At 40.2% G+C, this 13846-nt stretch overlaps 1 protein-coding gene across 1 annotated transcript; it reads right to left on the bottom strand.

Moving 5' to 3' along the window:
- Positions 1-4224: 4224 nt before the first annotated feature.
- opn7d (opsin 7, group member d) lies at positions 4225-8086 on the bottom strand. Its single transcript, XM_085344868.1, has 5 exons — positions 7996-8086; positions 7763-7925; positions 5476-5603; positions 5021-5355; positions 4225-4704 (listed from the first exon to the last, which is right to left on the bottom strand). The coding sequence occupies exons 1-5, from the start codon at positions 8084-8086 to the stop codon at positions 4225-4227; spliced, it is 1197 nt and encodes a 398-aa protein (XP_085200994.1).
- Positions 8087-13846: the final 5760 nt, after the last annotated feature.

Genomic DNA, 13846 nt, shown 5'->3' with positions numbered 1-13846 from the left:
GAACTTTTTTTATAATGAAATAAATACATACATGATACTTTTTAAACATATATACATACACATGATGTCACACAGCACAGGACCACATTATAAAAGAAACTAAAATTAAATCTAACATAGTTCTTTGTATTTTTGCATTGACATGGATGAAAAGACATCATCGTTGCTGTAAAGGAATCGCTTTTTTAACTAATGGATGTAAATGCATATTTTTAGCAGAAAATAAACTGCAAGACAAAATCTCTGTAAAGCAAAATAATTCTCAAGGACCTTCAGTCTTAACCATGGCCTACTTTGGAAATCTTTCTCTTTGTACTGATGTAAAATATTGCTGAAACTGATTTTCCTTGATTCCTAATCAGTCGATTGTTTAAATAGAATGATTTGAAATGACAGGTTATTAAGTTTTCTTAATAGCGTGGGTTCCCTTTAATATTGGTTTGCTAAGATCCAAATAAGAAGAGAAGCGAGGCCCCACAACTGAAATGGGAGTTTCTGTAAACCAAAGGGAGTCACATGCAGTGCTTTTTATGAAATAAAAATCTAAACTTATGTACAAATTAATGTGGAACTATTTTGTTCTACAGTCTCTGTTTAGAAAATGACTGCAGGTTACATGCTGCACTGGAGCCCTGCAAGTACAGGCCTCTTGACTGAAGTGATCTTCTGCTTACAGCACTCTCTCTAACATTAAACCTCTCAAAGACCCTGCAGGCTGGACGAAGTGGGGAAATTTGGTTGTGTTGTTCATCTCAGAAAACTGCAGCTGCCAGTTTGATTTTATGTCTCAGTTACAGTACATCCCACTATTGACAAGGACAAAACATTAGATCAGACATTCACTCCTACAGGCGGTGAATACTTGATCATTTTAGGTTGAATACCCCTTTACGTACAGTATCACGGTCCTCAATGTAAAGAAACCTAAACAATCTTTTTCACAGTCCTTGACTGCAATACGTTCTTATTTAATGAATCATTTCAATGTAAGCAGCTATCTCCTGGAAGTTTTCAGTCTTTTGAATATGTGGCTTTACAGCTGAAGGCCCCATCCAAAGTTGTGTTTCTTAATGTTTACAGGCCTCCCAAATACTGCACAGACTTTTTTAATGACCTCAGTGAACTGCTGTCTGTGATCTGTGTTGATTTTGACTGTGTAATTATTGTTGGGGATTTTAACATTCATGTGGACAACCCTCAGGACAAAGGGACTAAAGACCTGAGTAACACTCTGGGCAAATTTGGGCTGACTCAGCATGTAACAGAGGCCACACATAATAGAGGACACACTCTTGACCTACTGATCTCCAAAGGCCTGAGCATTTCAAAGGTTACTGTGTCTGATGTGGGCCTGTCTGATCATTACTGTGTTTTCTTTGAAAGTAAAATCTCAGCCCACACAAATATATCAACAACAGTGATCACAAAACGGTGTATAACTGAACACAGTAGTGCAATTTTTAACCAGGTCTTCCCATTAACACCTGACCTGCCCAGAGGGTCAGTCAATGAGCTCGTCAATAGCTTCAATGCTAACATGTTAAATGTAATGGACACTATTGCTCCCATTAAGGTGAAGGTTATCTCTGGAAGGAAAAAGTCTCCATGGAGAAACTCCACACTGGTGAAAAAAGAAAAAAGAGAGTGTAGGAAAGCTGAGCGCAGATGGAGAAAAACAAACCTCCAGGTTCATTATGACATTTATAAAGAGAAACTTCACAATTATAATTTACAACTGAGGAATGCAAGGAGGTCCTACTTCTCTGACATCATCACTAAAAACAGCCATAATGCTCGGGTCTTATTTTCTACAGTTGACAGGCTAACAAACCCTCCTGTGTCAGTGGCAGCTGAACTTCATTCGACCATGGCCTGCAATGACTTTGCCAAATTCTTCACTGAAAAAATCCAAAAAATTAGACAAGCAATTGGTACATCAACAGCAGATCCAGGATATGTACTGTGTCCACCAAAAAACTGTTTAAACACCATGAAACAGTTTCAACCTATTAACAGCAAAGACCTGGAGGACATCTTAGGTCAACTGAACTCCTCCTCCTGCTGTTTAGATGTCCTGCCAACAAGTTTTTTCAAAAAGGTCTCAAAGACTTTAGAGTCAGACCTGTTACAGATCGTCAACTTTTCTTTATTATCAGGTGTGTTTCCAGAATCACTAAAAACTGCTGTAATCAAACCTATACTGAAAAAGGACAATCTTGACAAGACACAAATGAACAACTACAGGCCGATCTCAAATCTCCCGTTTTTAAGTAAGATCATTGAAAAAGCAGTTTCTCAACAGCTCAGTTACTTCTTAAAACAGAATAATTGCTATGATGCCTTCCAGTCAGGTTTTAGACAGAACCACAGCACTGAAACTGCTCTGACCAAAGTGTTTAATGACATATGTCTGAATACAGACAGTGGAAAAATGTCAGTCCTAGTTTTACTGGATCTCAGTGCAGCATTTGATACAGTTGACCACAACATATTACTCAAACGACTGGAGAACTGGACAGGTCTTTCAGGAACTGTACTAAACTGGTTCAAAACATACTTAGAAAACAGGAAATACTTTGTATCAATAGGTAACTTCACATCTGAGCAGACAAGTGTTTGTTTGTTCCATCTTGGGACCCCTTCTGTTTAACATCTACATGCTCCCACTGGCACAGATTATAAACAACAACAAAATAAACTACCACAGCTATGCAGATGACACACAAATATATATCACAATGTCACCAGGAGACCGAGGCCCTGTACAGGCTCTTGGTAAATGCATTGAGGAAATCAATGACTGGTTGTGCCACAATTTTCTCCAGCTAAACAAAAACAAAACTGAGGTAATAGTCTTTGGCGCCAAAGAAAAACGATTACAGGTCACCAGAGAACTTCAATCTATACATCTAAAAACCACAAACCAGGCGAGAAATTTGGGTGTAGTGATGGATGCAGACCTAAACTTAGAAAAACACATTAAGACAATAACAAAGTCAGCTTACTATCACCTCAAGAATATATCAAGGATAAAAGATCTGATGTCTCAACAGGACCTGGAAAAACTAGTCCATGCATTCATCTTTAGTAGGCTTGATTACTGTAACAGCATCTTTACAGGTCTACCTAAAAAATCAGTCAGACAACTACAGCTCATTCAGAACTCTGCTGCTCGAGTCCTCACTAAGACCAAAAAAGTGGACCACATCAGTCCAGCTCTGAGGTCTTTACACTGGCTGCCTGTCCGTCAGAGGATAGACTTTAAAGTTCTGATGCTGGCCTATAAAGCTCTGAATGGTTTAGGACCAAAATACATCAATGACCTCCTGACCCAGTATGAACCTTCCAGATCCCTCAGGTCATCTGGATCTGGTCTTTTATCAGTTCCCAGAGTCAGAACCAGACACGGAGAAGCTGCATTCAGCTTTTATGCTCCTTATATCTGGAACAAACTCCCAGAAAGCCTCAGATCAGCTGAAACACTCAGTTTATTTAAATCCAGGTTGAAGACTCACCTGTTCTCAGCTGCATTTGAATAAAGCACCAAATCCACACTTTAAGCTTAAATTTCAAAACTTACATTTAACTACTGATTTTATCTACTGTTCTGATTTTATCTGTTTTGATTTTATATACTGTTTTGTTTGTTTGTTTGTTTGTTTGTTAATTAGTTAGTTAGTTTATTTGCTTGTTTTAATCAATTTTAAATCATGCTTTTTATTTGTTCTTGTTTCTAATGTCTCTGTAAAGCACTTTGAATCACCTTGTTGTTGAATTGTGCTATACAAATAAACTTGCCTTGCCTTGCCTTGCCTTGCCTTGCCTTGCCTTGCCTTGCCTTATAATATACTCAGTTGGCGCTGGTGGAATATTAAACATATTAATTTTCCTAATTAACCTTTAAGCTGGAGGGGGTTCTGCTGTCTCATTTTCTGCTCTCTTGGAATCCTGTTAAATTACTGCACATTTAAATGAAACAGGAAACAAGCTGACACAGAAGTAGACGTCAAGACATTGCAAGTATACTTTTTTGTGGCAAATCTTCCGAGAAGTTTTTGTATCATGTTTTCATTTCACAATGAAAGAGTCACTCAGAAAGGATGACATGAAAGGTCCTTGCAAAGGTGGTGAAGTCTCATTGAGACTTTATTGTTCAGTAACCTCTTTGTCTTTTTGATCACGTGTCGTCCTTTGTTTGCTTTATGAAAGAATCAGGCTGTTCCACTAGAGGAACTCGGCCTGTGGTTTGGCTGAGAGTTGGCCGACTGTCACCTCTGTGTAGGTGGATCCAGTCAGGATGCAGGCAGTCCTTTGGGGTGTCACATGACACAGAGCTGCATTGTCAGTGCAGTGCAGACACGCCCCGTAGCTCTCCTGCTGTCCATTTGAAAAGCGCGTGGAGACGCTCATGTCCTTGTTGCGCTGTGATGTGGATCCGAATCGTTCTTTCGGCTCGGACTGCGGACTGCCCCTGTAGATCATCTGTCGTAACATCGAAGTGTCTCTGTATAAACACTCGCGAAAGTTGGGCTTACACAGGAGGTAGACCATAGGGTTGTAGATGGTAGAAGACTTGGCAAACACTGCAGCAAGGGCAAAAGCAGCAGGAGGAACTTGCGTGGCATCCCCAAAAGCAGCCCACATGGCCACGACAGCATATGGAGACCAAGCAGCCAGGAAGCCTATGCACACTGCTACAGACAGCTGTGGAGAAGGAGCATTCACACATATGCATGCAGATATTCAAACAACATTGAACAAAAAACATGACATGGAGAATTTAGTTTCATGTTAGTGGCAAATTTGTATGAAAACATATATCTTAAGTATTATAACTTTAGTTTTGAATCTATCCACTCAGAAGTCTACATATGCATCAGAAGACTGTACAGAGATAAAGAAAGTAATCAATTTAATTTATAACCTTCTAATTATTTATGTTTTCATATCCTACTCAGATCCTGTTAGCTATAAAAGCTATAGTCAGTGGTGCTGAAGCGACACAGCCATAACCTCTGACCTTGACAATGAGAGCGTGTGCATTGGTGCTCTTGGCCTGTGGTGACACATGCTGCTGGACGGCCTGACGTGAGCCCCGCACGGTCAGCAGAATGAAAGTGTAGGAGAGGAAGATGATAGTGCAGGGGACTACATAGCAAAAGAAGAAAAGGCAGATAATATAAGACAAAGCTGAAAGCTCATAGTTGGGTGCATGCCAGTCAATGCAGCACGCTGTCCCATAAGGCTCAAGACTGTAATGTCCCCAGTGTGCCAGTGGCCCCAGAGCAAACACAGACGCGTAACACCAAACTCCAGCCACCAGGAGGTGGGCATGTGACGAGGAGAAGTTGTTACCTGATAAGAGAGGAAATAGAAAAAGGTGCCTTGAAGTTATTATGCTCGTTTTACTCCTGCTGCTGGTAAACTTTCTGTAGCTTTGACAACATCATGCTTATCAATTTATTCCACCCTCACCGTGGTTGGGGACACAGACTTTAAGGCAGCACACTAAGGAAAGCACTGTGAGGTTTGTCAAGCTGCAGAGACCAAACAGCACTCCACACATAGCATACACCTGGCAGATGATTTCTCCAAACAGCCACCTGTACACACAGACAATGAGTAAAAAAAATGTAATAGAGGCTAGGGCCCAGAAAACTGCTCCCTGTTTGAGTGTAACTGTAGAGTTTCAGTCACAGCTTTGGAGGGTCTTTTTATTGAGTGTGAGGATAGAAGTATAATAACAAGCTTTGGGAAGCCCTCTCCATCCCGAACATAGATTTCCAATATAATTTGTTTATATTTATTCTGCAATCTGATACAGTATTAAGAGTACCTGCTGGAACATGATCCATTTCAGTTGCATTCAGGCATTTAGGATGAAATAAACCACTTTCCAAAATGTTCTCACTTTTCCTCATTCTCATTCTTTCTTGGTTATTATTAATCTCTTCTAACAACAATAAGCCCCTGTTCAAAACCAGAGGTTCAGTTAAGCTAATTTAGAACAATACATTTTAAATCAGGTACATTATTATTACTGGAGGCCGTCATGTATCTTGTGTCTGCAAAAGTGTTCGCATTATTTTGTTTTTAAAAAGTATATTTTTGGTTGATAGATGACTATTTTCTGACTGTTTGCTAAGCTAATTGCACCAAAGGACCTCTGGATATTGTGTCAATAAAAAACAAGGACAAGAGACCTCACGTAAATGTGCTCCACCTTAATGTTTCTTTGTGAGCACTGAAGCTCTCCTGCAGTGCTGGAATTGCTCTTTGCAAGTCAGATTATGATCACTTTTTCACGTATGAAATGCATACTAGATCTCCTCCACCTTGTAACAGCAGAGACCCTTGATTTGAATATGAGTTTCTGGGAAGAGCAACTCACAGGCAGCTAAATCTGGCAACTAAGAATGGTGGTGAGTGACAGAGACCACAGATTTATTTTTGTTTACCGAAATGGTGACATTTTCATGACATGTACCGCAGTTTTGCCAGATGCCCTCTCTTGGGATGTAGCTGTTGAACTCAGGGCAAACTGACAGTGCAAAACTCTGTGAGTGTGAAGACAAAAACAAAAAACAAAGCCGAAAGCAAACACCTGGTAATGCTCGTGACGTAACACGTCTTCGTCAGGCTTGGAAACTGCAGTGTCCTCCACTGAAGATGTTTTCATTCAGAGTTTTGCACTGTTGATTTTCCCAGCAAGAGTTGGAGTTTGAGGTCAATGATGAAAATGTAAGTAGGTATTTAGACAGAGTGACAGAAAAAAAGGAACTGCACAAACTTTAACAGGAAATCTGTTAAAAGTCATTTTTTTATAGATTTTTAGGTTAGACATGTTGTAACATATACTCACTGGGCATTTCATTTGGTATAACTGTTTAAACTGCTCATTAAAGCAAATATCTAATTAGCCAAATACGTGGCAATATGTTGATACATTTAGGCATGTAGGCACGATGAAGACACCCTGCTGAAATTTAAAGTAAGCATCAAAATGCCGAAGAATGCGGATTTACTTTTGCTGGATTGCTGAATAGACTTGTCTGAGTATTTCATAAATTGCTGATCTACTGGGATTTTCCCACACAACCATCTCTAGGGTTTACCAAGCGCGAGCTGAAAAGAAAATATCCAGCGAGCAGCAGTTCTTTGAGTGAAGCCAGATGTCTGAGGAGAATGATGATGTCAAATAACCACTTGTTACAACCAAGGTAAGAGCATCTCTAAAAACACAGCACATTGAACCTTCAAGTAGAAGGGCTAAAGCAGCAGAAGAGGTGACAATTCTGTCTGCTGACAACAGGAAACTGAGGCTGCAGTTCACACTGGTTTACCAAATTTAGATAATAGGAAAATTGGAAAAATGTTAATGAGTCTCAGTTTCTGCTGTGACATATGAAAGCATGGATCCATCTTGGTTCTATTTCATGTCACAAAACGAATCAAACTGATTTCTTGAACGTGACAACGAGTTCACTGTAAAAGGCCTCCACAGTCTGGTCCTGATGCAGAAGGAAATTGGTGAATTCACATCAGTTTGTTAGGAATGGCACTAAATGTGGAGGCCCTTCCACATGGGGCTAGATTGAAAATATAGTTAAGGCCCACAACTACACAAAATGTTTATCAATCTCCATTTTTTTGCTATAACATGTAGCTATTTATAGTGAATAGAGAAAAAAATTTAATGATTACTGATAAATGAATTTGAAGTTGAAATGAAATAAAAATATAGAAGGAGCTTTTACGATACCTGTGTGAAAACGCCGATGGTATGGCCAGTGGAAGTAAAGTGAGTGTCATCCCAAGGTCACTGATGGAGAGATTGATGATGAAGAACTCTGCTGGTTTCAAGGTTGACCGCTTGTGATAAGCAACAAGTAGCAGTGTGGAGTTGCCTATGATGGACAGTACACCTGTGAAAGAAAAGGAGATTGAGTTGTGCTAAAGATGGATAAAGCATAAAAAAATGTTGTGTGGACTCACAGAATAAGCTGTAGACTGAACCCATGAAGATGTCATGCTCCTTGGAGATGGTGGAGGTAAACACAGCAGACGTGTCTGAAGCATTTCCCATCTGAAATGTCACCACTCGAATTAATTCATGGTCAATAAAGCTGAAAATAATCCAGGAATTTACAAAAGTCAATACTCAACTTAGGATCCTAAAAAAATGAAAACATGCAAAAAGGAAGTATATGTAGTCACTATGTAAAATCAAATCAATGCAAACTGTTTTGTTTCTGAAGCATTTCAAACACTGCACACTGTCTGTAGTGCACTACAAGCTGTCCTACTGCTGTTATTGCAAGAAATATCTGCAGCCTACAGGATCAGATGTAGAAATAAATTAAAAAAGCCGTTTTGAAGAAAAATAATCCTCTGCAAAAGCTGAGGACTGTTCATATTAAATACAAATATCTAAAAAGCATTGACAGATGGAAAAAATTAAAGCACGGTGCCATTTTTAGGATTTACAACAGGGGTACAAGCGGTTGAGGGAACAAAACAATTATGATTAAGACCAAATGTGCTCAGATTTTCTGGGAATAAAAAGCTTGTGAAATTGCAGTCTAAGCATGATTCACCAAGCACACATGCAATTGCAATCCAGACACCGAAGTGATCGAAGAGATACATAATGGGCCGAGGTGAGAGTGTGATTCTTTTTTTCCCTGCCATGAAACAGAGTTGACAGGCTCTCCAGGATTTCTAACACATTGTTGGAAGATTCTTAATGGAGTCTTCTCGCCATCACTTGAAAACTGTCAGAGGCATTCATGCTTCTCATATTCTTTAGCCAGTCGGCTTCTTCTTACCCAGCTATTTGCAACCAAGATAATGATTGCTATTCAGTGCATCACTTTGCTTGATAGAAAATGAAAAATACAATGGAAATTGGGAAGGAAAGGATGGTGCAGGGACGAAATGCGGAGCAAGAGTTGGATAGCTACCAGAGATGATGTAGAGGCAATATTGATGTTCAAGGACTTAGGCAATCACAGGGATGAAGCTTCATTACTATGCAAGTCAGCACGCCAGTCAATAACGAAATGTCCAGTCAGTCTGAGTGGAGGAGACTCAGCGGAGTACAAAGCTGTGACCCATTTTAGTACCACTCAACTCCATGAACTTCATTCTTGTGTCAGCACAATAATGGATTCTCAATCAAGTAAATTTCCCTTCAGGTGTTTTAGGAATCAGTGATGGAACTGGCGTAGCACACGTTTACTTTCATTCCAAAGCCTTTTCTTCCCCAAATTAATTACCTTGAAGAAACAATTCTTTGTATTTCTTTCCGCATCTAATCTCCAGCATTGATTAAAAGCAACACTGTTACCACATTAATGATCAGCCCTGTTATTGCTGGGATAGATACAGTTTGTGAGAGCATGTGTTCTGATAAAATGTGTGTTCACTCAGATCTGTGCAAAACATGTTTTCATCTCATGAGATCTCTTGGGAGGGGAAACTGTCAGGTTTTGGAAGATTTAAAGCTGATATTAATCATAAACATCCTTTGCACAGATCTGAATGTGCACATGCTTCTCTCTCAAGTGTGCTGGTTTTTAAGCTCAAGCACTCTCACCAAGCACTGACTGAGCTTTTTCTTTTTTTTTAAAATTGGCTCTGTAACTGAGAAAGCGTGCATCTTCCTTTTAATTGGATCATAATATGCTTATTTTTGTATTAGCTCCATAATAAAACAAAAGCAGCTTTGCACAGTTCAAATTTCAAAATATGATCCTTATTTATGTTATATTGGGTTTATGTGTAGCTCCTCTGTTTGACGCTAAAAGACATTTAAGCTCCTGTCCCTTTATGCCAACTTTTGTCTGATGGGTTGCCCTTCATAAATACGTTTTCAGGTGGGTACAACTTCTTTAAACTGTGTCTGAGATATATTAGAGACATCCATTCTTAATTATATATAAAAGCAGCGGAGCATAGAAAAAATGTGTCATCGTTTTCGAAAAGGCTCCGGGTTCGCTGTCCAAACGGCGTTTTCAAATGTATCCGCTTTAGAAAGCGTTTTCAAAACACTGCGTTTTCCTTGACTGAAAACGCCGTCTCAGTGTGGACGGAAGGCCAAAATTGTCACGGACCCGGTTCCGGGGACTCGGGGTTCGTGAACAGTGTGGACCTTTATTGTTATTAGTGTATTGGATGTATGTTTGCTGCACTGTGCTCTTGTGTTCCATGCTGGTGTGTGTGTGTGTGTGTGAGGCTGGAGGATGAAGGACAGCCACCTGCAGGCCTGATGGGTGTGGCCCTGCCAGCTGCTGGTCACGCCTAGCTTACCACACACCTGCTTCTGATCAGGATCGTCGGGGGAGCTACTTAACAGAGCGATGGAGCTTCCTCCGGCGCAGGATCGTTGAGTTAGACTCCATGTCAGTGTTTCTAGTGTTGTTAAAGTGTATGCCTGCCGGAGTTGGTGCCATAACGGCTGTGTCTGTGTTTTTCCCCAGGAGGACAGCGGAACACAGGACTGCAAGACACACGGGGTGTGTGAAGGCACAGGGGCAGAGAGCACGGGATACCAGCACTTGGGAGAAGACACGTCACGGGAGTTGAGGGAGCACTTTTGGAGATTTAATGTGTGGTGTACAATTACCTCACTGTAAATAAACCCACTGTTCATTCCATTAAGTCTGCGTTTTGGGTCCTTTCTCCTACATCCCCCACGGTCTGCCCTCCAGACCGTGACAAAAATGGAGAGAAAAGGATGCAATTTCAAATGAAAATGTATTAGTGTGGACATGGCCCATTTGGCCCATTTTGACATCATAGCGTCACATAGTTGTTGCAGATTTGCTGACGAGTTTTCTGCTGCTTCAAGGTTTAACAGGTTTTGCATTCAGAGGTGCCTTCGTATCAGCTCAAGGCAGTCTGGTTATTATCCACTGACATCTAGCATCAACGAGGTGCTTTCACCCAGAGGGCTGCCATGTACTGGAGGTTTTCTCTGTAAACACTAGACATGGCTGTGTGGGAAAAATCCCAGCAGATCAGCAGTTTATGAAATACTCGGATCAGCATAGCGAGTGTGGAAATGAAAAGGGAGCTGTTATGGAAAGATAAACTCTGTCATTGGTCTGCTGTGATAGATTGAGTATTTTGAAGCTGAGTGGGCTATGACACAACTGTCATGTCTCTGAGCTTGCCTGAATAACTAATAATTGGACGCCTTTGATACAGGGACACGAGGACTTTGACCTCCAGATGATGACGTGAGAAATGTACCTTATATCACCTGCTTACCTGACTTATTATTTCATTTTTCAAGCACATGTGCACTCTATCCTTTCCTTCTCTGACCCTGTAGAATCATGTGGTTTGCAGAGGATATTTAAAATAATCTTTCTGCAGTTTTACTGCTGTTGTCAGCATGACAAGTTATCTATTAAGTTTGCAACAAGTTTGCCTGAGGCAGGCTATCAAACTGTGAGATTTGCGGTGCCACTGAAAGTAGAACTGTCACTCATAACCATTAAATGTCTGTAGTCAGCGGAGATGAGCAGCCATTTAAAGGCTGACAGGCATGTCAGCGAGTGAAAGAGCAAAGAGACCACATGCTCAAGGGCAATGGTTGTGTATCTGCATGGTTTCCAGCCAGTCTCAATTTTTGATTTGTGTTTAAATGTTAATCTGTTACCCAGCATTTTCTTTCCTTCAGAAAATGTTACCAACAGGATTCGTATTTTTATCTAAAGTAAATTACCCTCTTTTCCATTATAATGGCTCTCAGTGTATGTGCATTGACATTATGAATCAGAAAATGTTTGTGATCGAATGTGAACTGAATGCAAAGTGTCACATTTAATTTTGCATGCTTGGCTTGATTTACCAGCCCTGTCCCTTGAGCATTTACACTGTTTATATATGTACATTTCAAAGCAGTATTGAGCAGTTTTTACTTATTTATGCCTTTTTGTGTTACAAATATGCTTGTGGAAGTGCCTTAAGCCTGTATTCCCTCTAATAGCCAGCAGGCACGTCTCCTCTGATTGGGAAAAAATATCTGGTTGTATAGACGTCTATGGGGAAATGACCTCTGTAAATGAATTCCTGGGGGGTTTATAGTGTCACTCACTAATTTCAGGTTTAACATTATGTTTAGTTTATAAATTATCATCCTTATTAGAGTGAAACAGAAGTGTACAGTGCCATAAAAAAGTATTTGACCCTTTCCTTTTCCTTTCTGTTTTTTTAGCATTTCTAAAAGTAGGATGCTTCAGAACATCAAACTAATTTTAACACTAGACAAATGTAACCAGAGTAAATAAAAAATGTAGCTTTTTTTTTTTTTTTTTTACCTGGCAGAGCTGCTGAATCAATACTTCATGTAAATAGGACCTGCCTGACAAAGTGAAGTAGGCTAAAAGGGCCTTGAGGCAACTGTTTGGCACTGTATAGCTAAATTTGAATTGAATTGAATAGAATTAAAAGATCTCTAAAAGCAACCCATCATACCACGGTCTACAGTGAAAGATCCTTTTAATTCCTTTGGACTCCAGTGAACTATGATGAGAACCATTATCCACAAATGGAGATAAGTTGAACACTAGTGAACCTTCCAGGAGTGGATGTTCTACCAAAATCACTCCAAGCACACGTCATCAACTCATCCAGGAGGTCACAAAAGAACCCCGAAAAACATCTAAAGAACTTCAGGCCTCCCTTGTCTCCTTTTATGGGGAATGTTCATGATACAACAGTACTAAACAAACTGGGCAAAAATGGCATGGGGGAAAAAACAATGCTGACCAAAAAGAACCCAAAGGCTCGTCTACCCAAGACTTTGGGCAAATATTCTGTTGGCTGAACAAACAAAAGTTACATTTTCAGATAGCTGGTGTAAAACTAATACACTAAAACCATGAATTCTACTCTCCACCAGAAAATCCTGAAGGATAATATCCAGCTATCAGTTTGTACCATAAAGCTAAAGAGGACTTGGGTTATGGACAATGATCTGAAACACAACAACAATTCAACCAAAAAACTTAAATCATATTGAAATTCTTTTCATGCCTTCAATTTGACTGAATTACTAAAACAATTCTGGAAAGAAGAGTGGGCCAACATTCCTCCCCAGCGATGTGAAACACTTATCACAAATGTGTGATCCACAGCTTATTTTCACTGAAGTCAAATAGACAGCATAGCACTAGACAGTTTCACTACCATTAGGCGAGTGTTTACAGGCAAGTCAGCATCTTCCATATAAACTATGGCAACTGTACCAACTGACTAGTGACCAAAGCAATTGCAAGGAGGTTTTTTTTTGTGCAGCACCAAATGTCTGTTTGTGACCACTTTCAGCCTCCAGCAACCATTTACCAACCAGACGAGGAATTGATATATTTTCCCTGTTGACTGGTGGGTGCCCGGGCGCCTCCTACTGGTGTCTAGGCCTCTGTGACGGTGGCTCTAGCAGCTAGTTTCACAGATGGCCCATAGCCTCCAGCAACCACTTGCCAATTGGTTGACGAATACACATTTTTTCCCTAGCAACTGGTGGTTGTCAAGGACCGCTGACCAGTCTTTAGGCCTGTTTGACTGGTGCCTAACCAGTCAACAAAAAAAAGAAAAAAGGAAAAAAAAAAGAAAGCAAGATATGGTGCATACAACTCAAACTCTTGTGTTCTAGTTCAGGGCAACATAATTATACCACCGACAGCCTCACCCAGCAGCACTCTACCACACTAGATGCTGGAAATCGGTGGTAAAGCCCTTTGAGTTGAGCAGTATTTAAAATCAAAGCAGCAAATATGATGTCCAGTGTGTTGTGTGGTACGTGCCACGACAACCTAGTGAGACCTTTGTGAGA

Source organism: Diplotaxodon limnothrissa, linkage group LG20 (assembly GCF_057381915.1).
Source record: "Diplotaxodon limnothrissa isolate DT_005_m linkage group LG20, D_limnothrissa_male_GT1.1, whole genome shotgun sequence".
Taxonomy (NCBI): Eukaryota; Metazoa; Chordata; class Actinopteri; order Cichliformes; family Cichlidae; genus Diplotaxodon; species Diplotaxodon limnothrissa.
Note: the sequence above shows the minus strand (reverse complement) of the source record. Positions and strands in the feature narration are given on the sequence as shown.

Excerpts from the sequence above, each read along its gene's own strand:
- opn7d (XM_085344868.1), bottom strand. The coding sequence starts at position 8,086 with ATGGGAAATGCTTCAGACACGTCTGCTGTGTTTACCTCCACCATCTCC. Across the intron at positions 5,604-7,762 it reads CCATCGGCGTTTTCACACAG|GTGGCTGTTTGGAGAAATCA; the intron begins GTATCGTAAAAG and ends CTGTGTGTACAG. Across the intron at positions 4,705-5,020 it reads CACACGCTCTCATTGTCAAG|CTGTCTGTAGCAGTGTGCAT; the intron begins GTCAGAGGTTAT and ends CCTTCTCCACAG.